Raw genomic sequence first — 23,294 nt, 5'->3', positions numbered from 1 at the left:
AAAGTGCTCTGAAAACTAAGCTACATAAAGCGAAGTGTTAATTAGAGTTAGAAAAAGTTAGATAAATATTGATAGATAAATTTAATACAACAATTTAGCTTTTAGAATGAGTTTTAACTGAACTAAATTAATAAGAGACTAAAGTAATTAAAACTTAATGATGATACTTCATTGTGCTTTTGTTATTGTATAATATAATGATTATATATTTAATAGATTGTATATTCGAAGAATTAAAATGAAATATAACTAATTATTACTGATAGATAAAAGGTCTTTTTAACTTAGTTATTAAATTGCATAAAACTAATTTAAATAATAAGAAATTAATTTCAAACGGATTAATATCAATTATTTGATTCACTCTTTGCTTATTTCTGCTGCTTCCCATTTTAATTGAAAATAAAGCTTAGCTGCTTTATTTTCTGAAAGCTTGGCCATCGATACGCAGTTTTTCAATTTACTGCAACCTTTTCAAATAGCAATTTTAATCAAGAGATAATGCACATTGAATCGAAATACAAAAAAAATTACACAGCTTAGGTGAGCTTCGTCTAATTAAAACTATAAATTATGGAATGCTCGTTAAAATTCATTTGGTTGGTGTTCTTTTTTTTTTGCAGTAGCATTTTTAATTGCTATTTGTGCAACATATTAAAAGGCAGCCAAACACTTGCAACAACAACACCAACAACAACAACAATAATTGTGCTAGACGCAGTCAGCCTCAGCCTCTGTTCTTGTCTCTCTCTCTCTCTTTCTTGCTATTGCCAAAGGTGTGAAAAGTAGGTGGGGGGAAGGGCAATGCATAATTTACCTCATGCTCACACCCGCTGAATGGGATCCAAATATATAATGTGTGGGCGTGGCAAACAAGGCAAGGCAAGCGGAAAGAGCGCGCGTCAGAGACTTGTAAAATGTGCAAAATGCAAAAACAGAAAAAAAATACGAAAAAATTGTAAAATGTAAAATGTAAAACGGGAAATAAAAATAATAATAAAAGAAAAAGTGAGCAAGCAACTCGTATGTGATATAAGGACAGCAGCAGCATACACAAAGAGAAAAAGTTTAAACTAAACTAAACTAAATTTAATCAAGGAATTTTACTTTAAAATTTCGTCTGTGTTCGATTAAATTTTTAACATCAAACAGCCAAAAATATATTTTCCTTTCATATTTTATTGCATTCCAAAATCTATATTTTATTTAATAATTAATGTCAATCAAGAAAGATAAAAAGAATAATGCGAAGCGTACTAAGAAAGACAAAAAAAAAAAATAACAATTTAATTAAAAGACTGAAACGAAAGATAAAAATAGAACAATTTAAATAGAAGCCTAGAAATTTATTCATACATTTTCGGTGTATTAAGTTTAATTCTGAAATTCAATTGTAATACTTTGGCTCCCTAACTAAATAAATATTTTGTAACAATTACTTTATATCAAACAGGAGAAAACTCTAAATTCATGTTAAGAAATTAACTTTTGCGATTTCTTAAGTTCTAAAACAATAATATTAAAATTGCATTTTGCTATTTTTATGTAAAATTTGGTATTTTAATACTCTATTCGATTAAATTTTAAAAAAGAAAAAAGAAAGAAAAATATATCAATGTTAGCAAATTAATAGAAATGATTCAAATCGAGTTAAATATCAAGATGTTTTAATCTTTTATTTAAACTCAACTAGAGCTATAGATCATTCCGACACCCATCGATTTTTCTCTCTGTGTAGAATGTGGGCTCCTTCGTAGCAGGTGGGCGAAGCGTGTAGGTTGAGGGCGTGGCAAACAGCCAGTGGCAACAGATAATTTCTTTGCTTTTTACATGGCAACACACAGAGACAGAGACAGAGAGAGAGAGAGAGAGGAGCATTTTCCAATGGATTTTTCGCAAAGTTTCCGGTACGCTCGGCAGCAAATTTATTGAACCATGAAATGTTTGTGAACGTGTCTGGGCAGAGTCAGTATACTAAAAGAGATGCGGCACATAGAGAATCTTGATAGAAGAGGAGAGCAGAGCAGAGAAGAGAAGAGGAGAGGAGAACCGAGAAGTAGAAAGGAGCAAAACAAGAAAGCTGCCTTAATAATGCTTGTTAGTTGTTGCATCAATTTGATACCCTGTAAATATATAAATTAAGCAAACGTAATCGCTGCTAATGCACAAACTTCAACCGAGTCATTATTAAGTCGTTTACTGTCAAGTTTATAGCTTTTTATTGACTGTTGCTTCAAACTTTATGACTGCACTTTTTTTGCCAGTCATTCTGTTTCCCACTTGCAGCAGTTATTTTCGCTTTGTCATGATACAGAAAGTAAACATTTAGAGTTTACAAACTTAGTTTAACCGCATGACAAACAAGAAAATATCAAAATAGAACATCAAAATAACATATGTGGTGAAATGAAAATTTAATTTACTTAATTTTCAATTTTAGTATTATTATTTTAAGATATGAGAAATAAGAAAAAAATAAATAAACGAAAATAAATTAAATTGAAATACGGTATAAACAAAAAAAAAAAAATCAAATAGAAAACAATAAGTAGTAAGAAACCTACCTGCTAATCATTTTCAATAAAACCATCTTTTAAAAATATACCAAAAATATACTACAAATATACTGAAAATCAAAGAATTAAGAAAGAAAATTACCCGCTATCCATTTTAACTAAAACCATCCTTTAGAAAATATACCAAAAATATACTGTAAAAATACTTCAATAAAAGAATCAAGAAAGATAGCTACCACTACCCAAATTTAATAAAAACAATAATTAAAAAATATATCACAAATATACTACTAATTACTCAAATATATCAAAAATATACTAAATATACAGACAAAATACAGCAATACTAAGATTAAGTAAGAAAGCTAGCCGCTGCCCATATTCAATAAAGCCATCTTCTAAGAATATACCGAAAACATGTGCAAAATATACCAATAATGTAGAGACTTATTTCTTAATAATACTAAAATATACCGAAGGCTGTAGTTTCTGCGGTTGGTGATGACTCCATCTGCTTGTTACGTATATTTCCGAAAGTCTTATAATACATACTTATACATAAATTATTTTCATTATTCATCAAAAAAAGGGTATTTCAATGCCTTCATAACACAAAAATAGCAGTTACTGAATTTCTTGCTTTCATTTCTCTTCGATGTGGAAACTATGAAGCAAAGCATCGTCTCCTTCTTCAAATTTGCACTTGTTTTTGCTTTGGAAATTGTTTGGTTGAGCTTTTTATTTAACGCATCAATGGCCACTTGGCTATTGGCTATATGCTATTTTGGCCCTGGGATCTCGTCGTGGTCAATTGCAGAGCCAAAAGGGTTGTGTTTGTATTGTTATTGTTATTGCCAAAGCTCCCGCTGCTGCAACTGTTTCTGATTCTGATTCTAGTTGTTGTAGTTGTTGTTGTTGTTGTTGCAACTAGTCGTTTTATTGTTGCTTTTGTGAGTGTATAACTGCCACATGGCTCATAATTTTTCATTGCGATTTCAGTTTGCTTTTTCTTTCTCCTTCGTTTTGAGACATAAAAAATTGATGCAGGCTTCGATTTGATTGGATTTTGATATCCTATCGATGTGTATTGAATTGCATTGCCTTAGATAAAGCAAAGGGGGGGGCGAAGCATGGAAACTCTTAGCAATTGCCTTTAAATTTACCTGTGACTAATGTGTAATACACATTGTGTATACTTTTGAAATTAATTGGATACTGTTAATTTTTCATTGCCAAATTGATATTTGGATTCAATATGAGCTCAGCAATTTATATTGTTGTAAGATTGCAGCATATAAATTGAAAAAAGTTTATTAATCTTTTCCCAGAGCTTCATGAAACTTCAAGTTAAATCTGTTAAAAGTTTTACAGATTTACAACTGCGATTTTAACGCATTCATTTCATTTAATCTGTATACAAATCTAAATTGTGTATGCATATTCAATTTCTAAGCGCATTTCAAAAATAAATTTATGGTTTCTTTATTTATTACATTGGTTGTGGAATATCTAAAGCAGTAATTGTAATAAAATACGTTTGCTTAATATTTAGTATTTCAATTTTCATGCTTATTTTTTGTGTTTTACCTATATAAAACAAGAAAGATTCGAGATTCTTTTTATAAACCATATTGCACAAATATATAAAATGAATATACCGAATGAATATTAAGAGATATCAAAGGCTATATATGGTGTATAAATATACATAGTACTACATATCTGCTGCAGACATATAAACTTATAAAATATAAAATTTATTTCCTAATAAACTTCAATTTTCAATAGATCACAACCAAATCATTTTAGGAATCATAATGACTCCAAAGATAAGGATAACTCTTAAAGTTGCTAAGATCTAGGTTTTCATACAGCGGTTGACGCTGATCAAGAATAAATATACTTTATACAGTCCGAGATGACATTTTTTGTCTATTATATACATTTTTCTGGAGTCACAATATTAACAATACTTTACTACTCTATGGGTAGCAGGTATAAAAATATCCGAACTACATAGAAGTCAGATGATTTGTTGTTCATTTTTTTTAAGCAAGCAAAACTACGTATCATAGGGTTAAAATATTTCATATTTAAAATTTACTTTTTTATAATCCACCTTATAAATATGAAATTTACAGACAGACAAATATGGCAAATTTTATTTTCTTTCCTGTTGAAAATGAATGAAGCGTAGATTTTATTAATTAAAAATATGTTTCGCCAAGTGCAGTGCGACTTATTAATAAACAAATATTACTTTCAATCATTATAATTTGCTGTTGCGTAAGATGCAAACGAATAGTTTTGTTAGAAATGCATATAGAACTATTAAGTTTACATTTTGAATACCACTGAAAGGGGGGCTAAAATCTGTAGTGAAAATATTTAGGAAAACTTAGTTAGCAAACTCCGTAGAAATAACTTGGTTGAAACAATTTGTAGTTGGTAAATTTGTTAATAGGAGATGACGCAAGTCCCGTTAGCTGTGACGAGGAAACTGAGCGAAAGAGATGGATGAAGTAGGAGTAAGAGAGATGGATCAAAGAATGTTGAAAATGCGTGAAAATCCGGTAGAGAAATGAAAGTTCGTTGAGCTAAACGGCTTCAGTTTTATATTTTGATTTTGAGTTTGTTGTTTTGTCAGCTTTTTTGACCCGCACTTGTGCTTGGCTAATTCAATTAAACACTTTTGCTCACTTTTGCCCAGAGTCTAGCTTCATCTGCCGCAGCGCAATTCCGAAATGAATTCGAGTTTCAAGAGGGAGAGAGGGTCAGAGAGAGCGGGAGGGGGAAGGGAAAGGAGAGGGAGAGGAGACTTGTGAATGGGGCATAGATGAATTGGGGGCTGGCTTTTTGCAACTTGTTCACCTATTGATCGCCTTATTCAATTATTTGCGCCGCCATTCATGGCCGACTAAACCCGCAGCCCTCAGTCCCCTCAGTCCCCCTCGCCTTCCCCGCATCGCGAATCCGACACCAATTTGGCGCTGGCCTCGCTGGCTAACAAAAAGCGGGCAGACAAAGGCGACAGTTGCCAGCTGCCCCCCTCCCCTTCCCCAAGCAGAATGATGCAACTCGGCATTTCTATGGATGCTTTTGGAAAACGGCTACGAAATCCGTGGCATGGCATTGCTTTGCACAATGCGCCCACCTCGCTTCGCCGCCTTCACCTCTCCCCCTCTCTCTCTCTCTCTCTCTCTTCTTTGGTGCGTTGCACTTTTCATGCATCAATTTTGAGTTTGAGCGTAGCATTTTTGCCAGCCAAGCCTGGTCAAGGACCGACAAAAATGCCGTAAACTAAATTCAATTAGAGTTGCCCATTTCTTTCATTCATGCTGTCTCACTCTCTTCTATCTTCCTCTCGCTATCTCTCTCTCTCTCTCTCTCTCTCTTCGTGGCTGTCACAATGAATTACATTTACATAGTGCTGGACGAAGCAAAGAATTGCCGACGACCTCGTAAATGATTTCAGCATTTTGCAACATGTGTAAGAAGCAACCCGAACAAAAAATGGAAGAATGGAAAATTGATTTGATTAAACGTTGCTCGCTGCATTCGGCAACAAGTGTGCATCCAAATGAGCCCGTTAAGTGATTGGGTGTGGCACGTCAGTTAGTCAACCATTCAGTTAGTCAGTCAGTTAGTCAGTCTGTCACTCATTCAGACAGTTAGACAGTTTGTCTGGCTCTTGCAGCACTCCCAATTCATTTAGTTCGTCGGATTGATTGCGAATCACGGACAGTTTCGAATTTATCTAAAGGGCATGACTCCTGGATGAATTTGCAAGTGCACTAAGGTGTGATATATTAAATTAAGCTTTAAGTTGAGAGATGAAAGCAGACCAAAGCGTTGCCGTCATAGTATAAACTTTGTCCTTTTAGAGTTGGATTTCAAACATAAATCATTGTTGAAAGTATTCAAATTTTGATTGCAAATGTGTTGCTAAATAGAATGCTGTACCCTAAAAAGGAAAAAAAGTTTCTAAACCCAGTTTTGTTCTTAAAATAAGATGACGTTAAGAACAAATTTTTAAAATTAAGAACATTAGTCTGCAAAATGTCAATATATAATAAATATAATATAATGTAGTATTTTATTTATCTTAAATTAAGATTTTTGGTCTTACAACTAAATAATTTTTTCCTCTTATTGAAATCAAAATGTGCCTTCTAACTTTAAGATTTTTACAATTTTGACACACTTTTTAGACCAAAATTCTTAGTATTGAGAACTTTTAAAAACTTTGTTGATTACATATTTTTTGGTTTGTACAAAAATAAAGTTGTTATAAAGCCATTTATTTATATTGTAATAAATCTGTTCATAATATTATTATTATCTACAAATATAGCACAGAGATAAATAATGCTATAAAATCAAGAGAAATGGCTTTAGTCATGATGAAATCATATTTAAATTAAATAAAAGAGATAGAGAGACAATTTAATCATAATTTTGGATTAAATATTCTGGCAATAAGATTGTTTTAACTACATAAAATATCCATAATTCAAGAACGCACGAAAGTCACAATTTAATTTGCCATAAGTAAGTTCAATCGGCAAAAAGTCCTATGAAAAGCAATCTCAATAAATATCAACTTCAAGCACTTACTTCCTGGAGCTTAACATTTTATCAGACTCAAACACAAATCAGTTGCAAACGGAAATACAAAGCGGGAATCAGATAAAGTTGTCATCTTGTCAATGTGCAGCAATAATCTAATCAATTTGTATAAACTGCAAAAAAAGCTTGAAAATTTAAAATAATATTTGTGTGGCACATTGAAAATCTCACAATATTTATTTCCATGCGAATGTATATTTTCATTTCATTTTCAATTCATAAAATGAAATTCGATAGTAAAAAAGGTGCAGAATAATCAGAGCCTGCAATATGTACTACAATAATAGGATATTCTCAGATAATAGCAAATTGCAATTTGTTGGCAGCTTGTGGACTCAGCTGTAGGCAGATGAGCTTAAACTGGATAAATATACTGTGTGTTGTATGCACGTTTAAATTAAATGCCTTTTAATAAAGTACAAAAGTGTGGGAGAAGGCAGGAGGAAGCTCATAAAGTAGCTCGTAAGCTGCTTTAGTTATGCCCACATAGGAACTCCATTAAAAATGTACCGAAAACTGCACAGCACAAGAGTGTGTGTTGTGATATGGGGAATTTATGGGCATTGCTTAAAGTAAATTGTAACGGATTTAAAACGAAGCACTCACCCGCAGCAGCCACTAACTAAAATAGCTGTCTGGCGACGTGTGTGTTAGCAAAACAAAAACAAAAGCAAAACAAGTTAGAAAGCTGCTGTCGAGTTTGCTCAACTGTCAGTTACATGGCAAAATGGCGTGCCAAATACTATTAAATAAACGGATTAAAAATATATATAAACCAGCAAAACGTGAGAATATTTAAGCTGAAGTTAAATTTGAGTGCGCATATCGAATTTTATAGCACTAGCTTTGAAAGTCAATCAAATATTGGTGTTTTTAGGCACGGACAGACAGACAGCCGGATAGTTTGATGACATTTAATTGAGTGTTTTTCAATATTAATTCGATTTTTCTATACCATTTACTGCACTACTATTTCTTACATACAACACTTCTCTTCAGCACTTCTACAGGGTATTTTTGGTAACAACAAGAGCAACAGAAACGGAAAGGAAACACAGAAGTAAATCCGTTGTGGAAGCTTTAGCAGCAGCCACGACCACGCAGCTGATAAACTTTGCTGCATACTTTGCGGCGTTGTTAAATATGTAGACACGCACACAGTGCACAGCAGACAGCTTTTAACACACATGCATACACACAGTCAGCTGCTGGCTGCAATGTAATTCAGTTTAACACAAACACATAAGGTGGAGGAGTGGGAGTGGGAGTGAGAGTAGGAGATAACACATACATAAGTGTGAGGGAGATGCAATTTTACATGCAGCTAGCTGAGCTACGTCGCCTTTTTACATATTTACAACTTAATGCCCTGCCCAGTGTCTGTCTATATACGTGTGCGTGTGTGTGTGTGTGTGTAAGAGCTTAACTTTGCATGCTACAAATAATTAAAGCATAAAATAAGGTGCCAGAGATAGTGCGCAGGCAGAGAGACACAGAGAGGGGCCAGAAATTGTCATCGTCATCGTATCATAAAAGACACCCAAATGCCTTTGATGCACTCCACGAGGCGGAGCGACCGCAACAGCAGAAGAAGCAGCAGCAACAGCAGCTGCCACATGTAGCAAGAGTACATTGTCTCTATTTCAGCAGCTGCTTAGTGCTGTGTGCTCTGGTTGCTCTCTCATGTCCTGTCTGCTCTGCTCTGCTCTTAATTGAATATTTTAATGCAAATTTAATGGTTTGGGTTCCATGCTTACATTTAATTTTCGTCTTCAAGTTTTGCCATCTCCAAAGTGTGTGCTGTGTCCGTCCTCCGTTATCCTCTGATGCTCATTTCCAATTTAAGTGCATCGTGTCATATGCAGCACAAAAAACTTTATGATGTCTCCCAGTTGGCAGATCCTTTTGCTGCTGCTTTTGCTGCTTGCACTCAACGTCAATGTTAAATGAGCAGCTGCTGTTTTTCTGTTCTGCTTATCACAATAAGCATGCAACTTTAATGCACCTCTAAACTTTTCACTCTCCTCACTCTCCTATCGATATAAATAAACAGTGGAGGATATCCTAGCTCTGGATAACTATTATCTTTCGTTTTGCCATCCAATTGTTCTTTTGCCAGCTACCTGCTGCTACTATTATGCAATAACCCGCTGGCAAAGCTAACAAATAGATCCCTCGATCCGGGTGAATAACAAAAAAAAAAAAAAAAGAGAGAAATAGACTACAATAGAACATTGAGCAACTGAAGTGTCACATGAAACGCTTTTAATTGCATTTTTTGTTCTGCCTTCGCTTGCTTTGTGCGCTTTGCCATCATCGGTAAACAAGCACACAACAAACAGATAAAAAAAAAAGTGGGAAAACTAGGTTAGACTCTGAGATACCTGAACCTTTTTTTTAGGAATATTGGTCAAATGAAACCATGCACTAATCATGGATTGAAGTTTTTGCCGAATATTATATATTAATATAACAAATTAGGACAGTTAGTAGAAACTCAATCAATTAAATATGCTGCATCTCATCAGTAAACAAGCACAGCAAACAGATAAAAAAGTGAGTTAGACTCTGAACCAACTTTTTTGTACAAATGAAACTATGCAATAAACAAGTTTTGGAGTTTTGGCTGAATATGCTTACTTTATTAATCAAAGTTATTTATTCATGTGAATAATTATGATAGTTGGCAGAAAGTCCTTCAATTCTGTAATTAAATTTACTACTTTTTAAAACCTTTCACTTTAATTGTATCTAAGAACTTGAAAGATGAACATGAATTGAATATTTACTTTTGAGAATGAAAGAGAAGGACAAACAATACCAAAGAACAGCAGTATAGTACTTGCAATTCAATATTATTTCATTATTCTTTTAAAGCATTAATTATAATGTTTGCCAATGCTAACAGTGCCATCTGCTATGTAATGAAGTATTCTGCATATGTGAATAAGTGAAAAAAACATATACCAAAACATTTTTAAAATTTGAATAAATATGAATCTTATATATAATATTTACCCAAACATTTTTAATAAAGATGAATCTTATATTGCCCCTTTAATAAGAGCTGAATGATTTTGGAATTAATTTTCAATTTAAGATAAATACACAAATTACAAAATTCGTAAAAAAAGACAAAAAATAAACGAACTTATTGTATATATTTGATCATAAAACACAAAGAAGTTCCTAAAATCAATCTTAGCTCTAAATATAGTGTTAAACCAGAGCTATGAGAATAACCTGCAGATATTTTAAAATTTTTCAAGTTTTCAGACATTGAGAATAAAAGTAATTATAATTATATAAAATTAAATTCAAATTAAAATAATGAAATTGTTAAAGAAAAATTATTCTGATATCAGAAATAACATATTATTTATTATTTTATTTATTTAAAAGGTTAGCTATAATTAAAATTAATACTAACACTATTGCCAATGGCAGCGAATGCCTTCAGCTTATATTATTTATTATAATTGTTTGATTACGATATACATTTAAAATTAAGTTACGAATTAGACCAATCAACTTGTAATCAGCATTATTATGAAGACTCTAGCATCAATAGTTTTTAAGAGTTAGTTATTTTCTACAGACTTTGAGCTAAGCAAAATGAAGATAATAATTTCATTTTAGAATGCGACAGTTTAACATGAAAATACCCTTTTCACTCTTGTGTCTACTCCGTATAACAACAATTGTCCATCTTTACTGTTGCCATTTACAGAGCTTTAGTATCTGCATCTGGGCTTTGCATCTGCAGACAGCTGCGCATCGATTGCAGTCAGGTTAGGTCGTAAATATAATTGCCATTGGGCTTCCTTTAGTTGCTGTGATTTATGCGAGTGCCCCGATAAAGTTACCAAACTTCTTGGCACACTATAACTTATAAGGCCACTCTCACCTCGCTTCACAGTGCTTCATAGTAACAGACGACTCTCCCTCTCCCTTTCCCACTCCCTTTATGTTCACTGAGCAGACACATACACGTATTTTTTTATGGCTGCAAACTTGAATCCACATAAATATTGTCTCCAACTTTAAGGGAATTCCCTCTCCCGATTATGAGTTGGCTGGAAGTACAAAAATAAGAAAAAGTTCTACTGACTTTTATAGGCACAAGTGTGGAAGCATCCAACAAGTAAACAGCGTTTAAAGTGGCTCCAAATGTTCTTTTAAAGACAAAAAACTGTCAAAAGAAACTTTCGTAGCATTAATATTGCTGATTCTCCCAACAACTCTTAACACACACATTCATTTATTTGAAGGAATGTAATATTATTATAAGGAGTGTAATATGTATGTAGAATTGAGTACTTGTATATATACAGTTTCATTAGAGAAACAATTAATAATTAATTAATAGGTTTCTTATTATAAGGAAGAAAGCTAGTTCGAGTGTGATTGAAATACCTGTTACATACATTTCCCGCAGGCACAAAGTTATAATACCCTCCTCAATCAAGTTGTTTTTAAATTTGCTAACCAAATAGTTGCTAAGAAAAACTCAGTCCCATTGTCGTTTTGAAAGTATTCGAGCATAATTTCGAGTACTTCGGTGATTGACCCCACTGTCAACTTGCGACTAAAAGAAATTGAAAACAATGTTGTTGTCGGTGGGTCTTCAAGAAGAAGCTGCTTGGAGCAAACAGAACAGAACCTATTGAACAGAAAAAATTAAAGACGATCATCCGACATTGAAATCTCTTCTGCCGATAGAGAATCTAGGGCCGAGACTCTGGGTTATCATTACTTGACCTCTCTCGTTCAGATCTATTGAGCGGAATCCACATCGGCTGCACTGACTTTAACGAAATATTCAGTTCGAAATTAATTTTGTTTGCGGGCAGTCGAAACATTTAAAATGGGCAGAATAAAATTTAACGGAGTTTTCTTACTGATGGTCCTTCAAATATTCTTGGTGGCTACAACAACTGGAGATGAAGTGAGATCAAAGACATAATACTAAGAAGAATAAAGAGTGATTAAAGTGAATACGTTTTCTTCCTATCAGACGTGTGAATCAGACCGAAAAATGGAAGAACAGTGCCGTATTCATACCTATAAAACTGTTAAACCTTTGCTCGATTACTTCAGGCAGGTTAGAAATGAGTTAGAACAAAGTGAAACTAAAGAAAAGCAGATAAGTGAATTAAATTCTGATCTTATGGAAAAATATCATGAAATTGTAAGAATTCATGAAACATTCAAGAAGGAGGCAGCTCTATTAAATGAGTATAAAAACAAAGTAATCAAAGGGGAAAACGATTTGCAACTGTGTCAAAATAAAGTTGATAAATCTGAATCTGAAATTAATTCATTAAAAGAACAACTAACAGATAAATCCACCAACTTAGAAAATTGTCAAGTTCAAATAAAATCTCTTAATTCTAGATTAACTGAGAAAGATGAAAATATAAAGAGATTAAGTGAGAATATTAAAAATAACACAGAACATCAGAAAACACTTGAGTTGGAATTAGAGAAGAGTAAATCTATAATAATAAAGCATGAAAATGATATTCAGTTATGTCGTTCAGAAGTCAACAAATTAAATAGGACATCAGAGAACATTAGAGAAGAACAGAAAAAGATTCAATTGACATTAAAAGAAAGTGAAACTAAGCTAATAGATAAAGCAAAGGAAAATCAGTTATGTCAATCTGAACTTAATAAATTAACTCCCACAACATGTCTCCCTTTCGGAGATTATTCAGGAGTTAATCAACTCAAGGTCTCTGGCATAGGTTTATTCAATGTATTGTGCGATAGTCAGTTAGCTGGGCCTGGATGGATTGTAATACAACAACGAGTTGGGGGGAAAAGAGAGTTTCAATAGGGATTGGGCAACGTATCGCAAAGGTTTCGGTTCTTTTCAAAGTGATTTCTTTCTTGGATTAGAAAAAAATACATCGTATCACGAGCTTGCAGCGTTTCGAACTTTACATACATTTGGTTGCTCTGAATGGAAGAACCTTCAACGCTCGTTATGACGACTTCAAAATATCTGATGAAGATAATGGATATGCACTGAGTTTGGGTAAATTCAATGGAACTGCTGGGGATGGCATGAGAGACAATGAAAATATGAAATTCACAACATTCGATCACGACAACGACAAACATGGTGATTATAATTGCGCAGTCTATAATGAAAATGGCTGGTGGTACAAATATTGTATTACTAGGTAAATATTGCAAATTTTTATTTTCGAAGAAGTACACTTAATTATAGATTTTTGTTGTTTCTTATGCAGTAATTTAAATTTACCAAATGGGATTCTAGGTTGGTGGGACACTAATGATTACATTCGCCTTAAAGAAGTTAAGATGCTAATTCGCCCCAAAGAAGCGATGAAGAAGTGATAAACTGAAAACCTGAAATCCCCATATTTGATTATGTAATCATTTATATATAATTGGTACATTAATAAATTGGGTTCTGAAAAATAAAACGATCGACTATTTAAAGCAGCGATTTATTTTTTTAATGGAAATAGATTAGTATTTATCACTTTTAATTTATGTTTTGATGTAGCAAATTTTTAGTCTCTACACGCTTTCAATAGAGGTGCAAATACTTAAAAGTCAGTAAACTTATGATTATTCTGTATATATCCTTTCAGTCGAACGTTGAATATTAATGTAATTTAGGAAATGATCTACAAATATTTGTTTCTTATCTTAACATAAGTGTATTTATTTTCTTCTAATAAGAAGATGAATTCGACCAACAAATGGAAGAATAGTGCCGGATTTATAACTATACAAGTCGAGTGTGCTCGACTGTGAGATACCCGGTACCAATTTTGAATAAAAGCTGAATATTGCGGTATTAATCTCAAAATATGCCAAACATACTACAATGGTAGTATAATGGTACCAAATGGTATTTTTGGTATATCAAGATAATACCACATTCAAAATATACCATAGGCGGCACAATATACAAGATTATCGGCCAAAGCAACTAAGAGCCTTAGTAAGTAGGCGTTTTTGCCCATACAAAAGTATTTCTTTAATAACTTAGACAATTTTTATCTGATCGCAACCAAATATTCAGGAATCATAATTACTATAGTTATTATTGTATATACCAAAATTCGCGATGCTCGCCTTCTTCAATTTTTGTTGATTTGTAGGGTGGAAGTGGATATTGCAAAAATTTGAAACAAACTTGATCTTCGTGCAAGCATAACAAATGCTGTCGAAAAAAAAAATATATATATATCTCTTATATTCTCTGAGATCCAGTGCTTCATACGGACAGACGGCCAGACAGACAAACAGACGGATTCGTCTCGGTTGTTGAAGCTGATCAAGAATATATATATTTTATGGGATCGGAGATGCTTCCGGTTACATGCATTTTCTGCAGGCACAAAGTTCTTCTACCCTATTAGAAGCAGTTATAAAAATCCCCAAACCTTTGCCAATAGTTCTTAATAATATATTATCCCATTAGTAGCATACGCATAGTTTTCTTTATAATTATTTCACAGATGTTACAACATAATTATATTGAGCTGCTCCTGTCTCTATTTTAACTACAAATTATACAATTTTTCAAACAGAAAACAATTGTGTATAGGAATTTTTCACTCTTATTTATTCTTATATTCTTATATTATATTTTTCATGTGAAGTGTTCTAAGAATTCAAAATGCTAAAAACCTAACGTGACATATTTAATACATGGAAAGAACAAATACAAATATGTATTGTGTTAATATGAGCTTACTTTTGCAGAACAAAAATAATTTTGACAATACAACTTTTAGTTCAAATATTCTTTTGTACTTTGTACGCTTTTATCAAGATGTTTTTGATATTTTTGTCCTCCATGGTAACTTGCCCTAAGATAAGCTCTTTCATGCAGTGCAAAGACATATTAAATTCACATTTTGTGGGGGTGCAGGATGCTTGGCATTAATTCATCATTAGGCAACACCTGGTTAGGTTATAAATCACGCATACGCCACGTAGTGCCAGCCACAGAATTTATTCGAGTATGTACTTCGCATTATATAGGGATAGAAATATTTGTTTCACACACTCACGCAGTTTGGCAAATCGCCAAACCCGAAAACCACACGCATTTTCTGATTTAATTATTTCATTCACTCCGACTCTCTCTCTCTCTCTCTCTCTCTCGCTCTCGCTAAGTGGTCGGCAGACACTTGAAGATACCAAGTTGCACATCAAGTTGCAGCTGCATTTTGTGGTTCCCCAAAAAGTTGCGGACTCGAAACTTTGCCCTGAATTTGTCATCATCGTCGTCGTCGTTGTTGTTGTTGTCGTCGCTTCCCTTGTATTATTTTCCAGTTGCCAAGGCTGTCGACAGCTTTTAAGGTGGCAATTCGCAATTCGCAATTCACAATGAAATCCCGTTGATGACTGCACAAACATTTGTCATACAATGTTGGATACTCGAGCGAGTTCAAGTGGCTTGGCTGCAATGACAAATTCAACAGGAAAATTGCTTCGTTTATTTACAGCTGATAAACTTTTTACTTTGCTGTTAATGTTATGCGATATGGTTAACTCGTTGTTGTCATAATTCCCTATCGTACACAAGAATTTTATTGTGCGGCTAAATGTCAAGCAATTTAATTTGATATTAAAACATTTTCTGTTTCAAGGATATCATAATTACTTTAAAAATAACAAAATAATCAGAGATAAAAACATTTTTTTAAGCTTTTGTCTTAAAAATCGTAAATTAAAAGTATATAAGTTTAATATACTCAACACTTAGAGCTTATTAACAGCTGATAAAGATTTTACTTGACGGTTAAAGTTATGTGATATCGTCATCTCTTGTTTGTTTGTAACTCCTCATCGTATTTACTCTGTGGCTTTAATATCAAGCTTCAATTTATGTTGAAACACTGTTTTAAGAATACCATGATTACTTTATAAATTCCCTCCTAACAAAAGAATCAGAGATACAACCTTGTTTTTGTCTGCGTCTAAAGTTCCTTAATGATTGGAACCCGTAAATTGAAACTACATAATTTTAATGTAGTCAACTTTCTCATTTGATAAGCATTACTTTGAAGTTAATGTTATGGCAAAATTTAAAGCAATAACACTTAAAAAAAAATAATTAGATAGACAAACATGTTATTACATTTCTGAGTAAATTTAAACTACATATTTTGAATGCAGTTTACTCTTTGACCTTATTTAAAGCTGATAATTATCTTAATTGGCGGTAAATATTATATGATTTTATATTATAAACTAAAATATTATTTAAATAATTGTATATAAGTTTGCAACAAATAAATCCGCAAGTTTCTAAAATGAATTAAAAATACATTATATTAAAACTACGTAATTTGAATGTATTAAACTCTTTGAGCTTATTTACAGTTGATAAAAAACGCACTTCATATTGTTCACTGATGGTTGTGTGGTAATAATTCTCTATCTTATACAATTCGATTATTCTGTAGCTGAGAGCCTAAGTCATTGTTTTGGATAATAGGATGATAGTTTGTTTGTATAACTTTCTATAACTTTCTGCTTTTAAAATGTCTTAAATCGAAATACTTTACAGTATATAAATCTTGAAATGAATTTTTAAGTGATGAAATGATTGCTTAGCTTTTAATGTAATGGGATTAAAGATTAAAATTATTAATTTATATTCGAAAGCTATAGGCTAAGTAAATTAATAGTGAATCATTGTGTAAAGCTTGGGACTATAAAATTAAATGGTTATTAAAGTTTATCTTTTAGATTTTTCTACTAGCTCCGATTAGATTGAAACTACTTAATATAAATGTAAGCAACTCTGTGAGAATAAAGTCATATACTCGTATATTTAATATTCTTGAGCATTCTATACTCATAGAAAATGAGCACGTTTCTTGTTAGTCGCTTGGCTGGACACAAGTTGCCATCATATTTTTTAGCTGAACTAGCATTTGGCTAACAATACATTAAACGTCCTTCTCATAAATTTTCCCTCAGTCAGCCATCAACCGTCAACATCATCGTTAAATTTCTTGCATTCCTAGCTGACCAGCTAACAAGCGGAATTTGTTGTTGAGTCGTTTAACATTTTAGTTGGTTAATGACAATTATTTCCATTGCTTTGAACTACGTTAAATATTTATACAGAAATGCAAGTGAGAAGACCCTCAATTTGCTGTTGAATTATCATTTTCAAGTGCTGGGCAATTTTCGACACTTTCGCTTTGCACGTGCTAGTTAATAAAAAAAACACTTTTCACTTTTTGGTGTCGGGCCAGAAGCGTCTGCAAACTCAGAGGAGTTTATAAATTTACCCAGTGTCGAGGGTTGATCGATGTGGTCTTTTAATTTGCATTTCAACTGTTATTTAATAGAGTAAATGTAAAAATAAAAATGTAAATACAAATACAGTGAAAACTGTTTTCAGCAGATATTCTTTGAGTACTTTTTAAGATCAACTTAAAGTGTTGGCTTAAAGGAATGTCCTTCTAATGGGGATTTTTCCTAAATCTTTTGTGCTAACTGTCCGACTGGCTGGGGTCCCGCTAATGGGGGGACTCATCGTCAACTGGTAACAGGTAGAAGGCAGCAATATTAACCCAATAAAATGTAAACTATTTGATAGTGCAACAAGGTTGGGTCATTAACATAATTTTCATCTCTTACTAACCTCGATTGATTTAAATAATAAATCGTCTTTAACTGATAAACGCATTAAATACGAATGGGGATTTTCGCTAAGTCATTTGTGCTAACTGTCCGACTAACGGGGCGTGTCCTGCTAATGGGGGTGCCATTAGTACTAACTGTCATATTAACTGACAGATTCATTCATTTATTTAATGATTGATTAATTTTTAACAGTCAAAAAAACAAAACAAAATATTAACCCACTAAAATTTGCAATATTTGATAGTGAAATAAAGCTGGGTCATTATCAGATGGAATGGAAAAGGGATATAATCTTTCACTAACCCCGATTGATTCAATAACTCTTTTTTAACTGATAAAATCATTAAATGCATGTGATAATTTTTCTAAAATGTTTTGAATGTTATCTTATCCATAAAATGTGCTTAATGGGAACCCAATTTCGATTCTTCTTGCGTGAAACTTAATTCCAATTGATTAAATGAACAGAATATATTTATTTTGTAAATTATAATTTGAGTCATAAAATCATTTAAATCATACCTTATCTACATAATTCCCTCAATCGAAATCCAACTTGTAGTGAGCGATTAATATATTTGAATAGAAGAGTTTCAAATTTCCCAACTTTTTGTTTTTTGCTGTTCTAAATATTGACGAACTCTACTTTAGTCATCTCACTAACTGCACTTGCTTATCACTGTCTTCGCAAAGCTCTTACAGAAGCTCGGCTTACCATGCTGGGCAGTGGCGTTCGGTCGAAAGCTTAGCAGTAGAGAAAATCAATTAGACAAAGTAGACGTATTTATTGTCTCTCGGCAACCGAGTGATTCTGCAATATTATAATCTGGCAAAGAAAACCAGATCACCCCCCACAATAGGGAGAATATATGCCAGGATTGACGTATATAAATGAATAGTGCAGTGATAAATTCGAAAACTAATACAGGTATGAAGTGGAAATAATTGTGAGTGCAGTGATAACCAATATCTCTTCATTATACAAGTTCAACTAATCGAGCTCGGCACTGGCGGATGGATTCACTTAGAATTAAACAAATCACGTGAAGTACTTAATGAAATAATGTTTTGCTAATTTTTCCTAATATGCACTGTCGAGTAAACGAAGGCAAGATGTCGAATATATAACAAAATTAAATATGAACTAAATTAGGGGTAACTTATGAAAAAAACAAATACCGACAGTTACCATGGCCGGGAGGGTAGAGTTGAGGAACTTAACATCTAGATTCCTCTACTAGGTAATTTCTTAGAAGGAAACTCCTCTGAAGCGTGAGTCGGCGCGGAATCTCTTTTAATTCGTCATTTTATTTTCTATTTTCACGGACAATCAGTGCCTTTTAAAGTCTGATAAGGTTTTGGTACACTACAAACTTCGATTCATCGTTGTTCAAACGGAAATGTATTTGTATCAGCAATTTGTCTTGGAGATGGAAGACAAGTTAATCGATAAACGAGTTCATACAATTTAATTTTCGTGTCAAATAGACTTCTAAAGTGACCCTCGCTAGAGTGTGTGTGTGTGTGTGAGTGTTGCATACATGAATTCTGCTCTATGCCTCTTTCACTATGCTTGACTCGGTGGCTGACAGAACCCGGTTGACGGTTGACAATTTGTTTTCTTTTTCGGACAACCAACAACAAGAGCAACAAGAAGATGAAGAAGAAGGCAAGGAAGAACAACAAACAGCAACAGGATGCCAACAACAATCAAAAAAGAAAATCACTTGACTTTTCGTAGTTGTCCTTGTCGCTTGCAGAGAGCATTTGCTTTGTGCGTGGGACGAGCCTGTTGTTGTTGTTGTTGTTGTTATTGTTGTTGCTGTGCAAGTGAGGGGAACGAGTGTAAAAAACTTGAACGTCAGCTCACACACACACACACGCATACTCACCACACATTCATATACGCGAAACACTCAAGCGGCTTACTGTATTTATGTGTGTGTGTGTGTGTGCGAGGGAGAAAAAACCAAACACCCTGAAGCGAAAAGGGGCGGGGGGGGAAGGGAATTTGGAACAGCCGCTTGTAACCGCCAAAAACATTTTGCTAACGATTTATGTCCGTTGCATGCTCTCTATTTGGGTGCCATGTATGAGATAAATTTCTGCTACTTTTTCAGTTGCATTTGCAGTTCTCTCAAACTCTCGCTGTGTCTCTGTCTCTCTCTCTCTCCCTGTCTCTGTCTCTGAGTCTGTCTTGAACAGCTAACCACGGCAAGAGCACACACTCCCAACTCTGGGTTACAGCAGCATCAATTATTTGACCGACAATTGCTGCAAGCAATTAGTTTAGATTTCAAGCGTACAAATTAATGCTTTGGAGTGGTAAAGTTTCATTTGCGAATCAAGTTGTAAATAGAATTGTAAAAGTCGATAAGCATAAAATGGAATTGGGGGAAATTTCAACTGAAAATCCATTTGCACTAAGTAGTATTTATCTAGGAATAGATGAAATTTCTATCGCTCGAATTTCCTATACAATTAGATAGAAGAAAACTCATGCGTAATCAAGTAAACAGATTTTTAAAGGTCGATAATTATAATAAGTGAGAAAGCTTTAGTCCAGTGAGCTCAACTGTGAAATACGCGCAAACCATTATGAATAAACAGTGCGATATTATTCTTAAAATATACCACATTTGATATTGAAATATACCGAAGGATATTGTTGGTATATCGAAATAGCACTACATTATAAATATACCATAGAGTTGAAAATATACCAGATTGTCAGACGAAAGAAATTAAATCTCGTTTGCAAATTGCTTTGCTTTGCAATACAAATGTGTTTCATAAATTACTTCGAAAACTTTTATCCGATCGAAACCATATTTTTAGAAAATATAAATACCGTTGGCATTATTATAAAATTTTTTAATGATCTTAATGTTCCAATAAATATATTTCTTGGAGTAATGACAAATATGGATGATTACGTTCCTTCAATTCACTTCGATTCTTCAATATTTGAGATATAAGCACTATAGACTACTTCTGTGGATATTGAAGAAACGGTTCCTTATATGAAATTGTATATGTATAATTCTATTAAAATAAAATGAAAAGAATTCTGAATGTCGAAATAAACAATTATGATAATATTCAATTCAAATTGTGTTCACTTATGAATTGAATAAATTTAAATAATTGGAAATAATTTGTTTTATATAAAGAGCGAATTGTATGCAATGAATTTCCTATCTACTAAAAAAAGAAGTAAATTGATGAAGATAATTCTTTTCTAAATGATGTGAACAATGTTGTAAAAGTCAATATACAAATTATTTGATAATTTAAATGAAAATTTTAATTGCTCATAATAGCATTCACTTATAATTTGAATAAATTAAATGCTTGCAGAGTATTGTACCATAGAATGAATGAATATTTAAAGAATGAAATGGAGAGAAAAGTTAAATTGAAGATAAACGTTTACATTAATTATGAAGTTGAATTTTGCATAAAAGTAGAGTAAGAATAGAGAAATGAACAAGATGTGGAAAATAATTTAAATATGAGAATTTAAAACTGAAGGTTAAAGGGTAACGTTGAGCCATGCATTCCGTATTCTAAACTTTAGCTTGTTCGCTTATGTTCGCTGGAATCACGCTTAGTTTAGCAGACATCAAAGTGTCCTGCCGAAAATCCAATGATTTGCACATTTAACTGGCCAAAAGGAAGGTGGTAGCTGGTAGCTGGCTGCCTGGATTGTTAGCCAGCAAGGAGTGAACTGGTTGTAAAAGTTTTAATTAAACCAACTTTAAGCTTTTAGTGCCGAGGGCTCGTCGTTGTCAACATGTGAGCACACAGCAGGCAGGACACATGTTGTAAGGACAGCAGGCGAGAAGAGTTCTCTCTCTCTCTCTCTCCCTCTTTCTGTCTCACTTCCAGTGCAGAGATTCCCTGGCCAACACATTAAATCTGGCTTTTTACAACACTTTTTAGCCATTAACACTTCGCACCCATGGAATGAAACGATGGCTTTAAAAAATATATTAGAAGAGAGAACACAGAACACAAAACACAGCTGGTCAACTCAACCATTTTCTGGGTTTAAACTTTAAAGCCCCAAATCCTTTTACGGCCTGACAGCTGGTTGTTTCGGTCGTTTTTGGAGTAACCGCTGTCAGTTGACCAACGAAGCGACAAAAAATGATGTATCGCTGACTAAGGGGAATGGAACATGGAGCAAACATGGTCAAAGCCAGCAACCGACTGAGCGACCGCTTTGTCCCTTTTTCCTATTTGTTAAGTTACACCTACAAAATGTTGGCAGCGAAAAACTACACGGAACGAGAGAAGGGCCGAACCTCCGTTTGGTTGGGGAGTGCATCATTGTCCACGCCCCCACGTTGTTGAGTGGGATGTAGAGTGGAAACTCATATCATTGGCGTTGATTATGGCCGAAGCGTGGCTTTGTCAACCTTATGGGAATCAACTGCTGCCTGCGGTTTTCAGTTGTCCCCTCTCGTCTCGTCCTTCTTTGTGTCCGAGCTGTCACTAGACCCTTATCCCGGCCCAGGACACTTTGCGGTTGTTTTTATTGTTTGCTATATCAAATTGAATCATTTTGTAGCATGCGATAACTGCGAGAGGTTTGTGTCTAAGCTAAACCTAACAGTGACTGTTACTGTTACTATTAACAGCATCTGTTAATGTTACTGTTAAAAGTGCATGTTACTGTTTGAATGTTACACAAGCTTTGTCGTTTATTTCAAATATATTCGAATATATTTTTGTACACATTTAATTTATGCCGCGTAGTTGAACAATGGGCTGCCATAAATTAATGTTCGTCGAGCACGCCAACCCCTGAAAATGATTTGACACGCTGCTGTTATTTACGACATCAAGACTAAAACGCCTGGCGACTAAATAAACAAAGATGAGGTTTCATAAATTACCGTGTGTGAAAGCCGGCCACAGCTTAAAGGTGGCAGAAAGGGAGAGAAATTGAGTGCAAAAAAAAGAGAGCGAGGGAGTGTTTTTTTTTTTTGTGGGAGAGCTGCGTGCTTGGCTCAGCTGTTTTTTGGCTAACATTTTAATGTTGTTGTTGTTGCTATTGGTTTTCTGCATTTGACAGTTGCGACGGGCGCGCCCTTTTATTTTTGGCTGCATTCCAGTTTTCCTTTTTTTTCCGGAGGTAAACAAATGATTTGTGGGCAAATGCTAACAGCAGCCAGTTGAAACTAGTTTTTATAGCAGCCTCCTAGGCGGCGCTGTTAAAACAGACATACGCTCTCGCTTTCGCTCTCGTTCCCACTCTCGCACTGTGGCGCTCTCTATTGATTTGTTATTAATGCTGTGCGCATGCGTTGAAGCTGAACGCTGCAAAACTTGAGACACCGGCCATTAAAACGAATACAGGGTGATTCAACCACCAGGCACAAGTGACTGCAGTACAGCTGCCGCTTTGCAAGAGAGCGAGTGTGAGAGCGTGAAAGTGAGTGTGAGTGTGCGGAATCGAGAGCGAGAGCGCGACTCTTTGCA

The 23,294-nt window shown here is 33.9% G+C and overlaps 3 protein-coding genes across 4 annotated transcripts in view; 2 read left to right on the top strand and 1 right to left on the bottom strand.

Moving 5' to 3' along the window:
• The window catches only part of LOC133835251 (fibrinogen-like protein 1), a 121,606-nt gene that overhangs the window by 15,726 nt on the left and 82,586 nt on the right, over window positions 1-23,294 (bottom strand). The window lies entirely within an intron of this gene.
• LOC133835275 (probable serine/threonine-protein kinase DDB_G0282963) overlaps window positions 1-23,294 on the top strand; it is a 79,491-nt gene that overhangs the window by 12,144 nt on the left and 44,053 nt on the right. The window lies entirely within an intron of this gene.
• Window positions 11,950-13,002, top strand: LOC133835273 (structural maintenance of chromosomes protein 2-like). The gene is made up of 2 exons (XM_062265268.1): window positions 11,950-12,093; window positions 12,163-13,002. Exons 1-2 carry the CDS (start codon window positions 12,013-12,015, stop codon window positions 12,985-12,987), a joined length of 906 nt encoding a protein of 301 aa, XP_062121252.1. The 5' UTR covers window positions 11,950-12,012; the 3' UTR covers window positions 12,988-13,002.

Source organism: Drosophila sulfurigaster, chromosome 2L (genome assembly GCF_023558435.1).
Source record: "Drosophila sulfurigaster albostrigata strain 15112-1811.04 chromosome 2L, ASM2355843v2, whole genome shotgun sequence".
Lineage (NCBI taxonomy): Eukaryota > Metazoa > Arthropoda > Insecta > Diptera > Drosophilidae > Drosophila > Drosophila sulfurigaster.
The sequence above is the reverse complement of the archived record's forward strand: the minus strand, read 5'-3'. Positions and strand labels throughout refer to the sequence as shown.

Bases quoted from the DNA above. Each gene is read 5' to 3' on its own strand.
- LOC133835273 (XM_062265268.1), top strand. From the start codon at position 12,013: ATGGGCAGAATAAAATTTAACGGAGTTTTCTTACTGATGGTCCTTCAA. The intron at 12,094-12,162 runs GTGAGATCAAAG...TCTTCCTATCAG, and splicing joins CTACAACAACTGGAGATGAA to ACGTGTGAATCAGACCGAAA.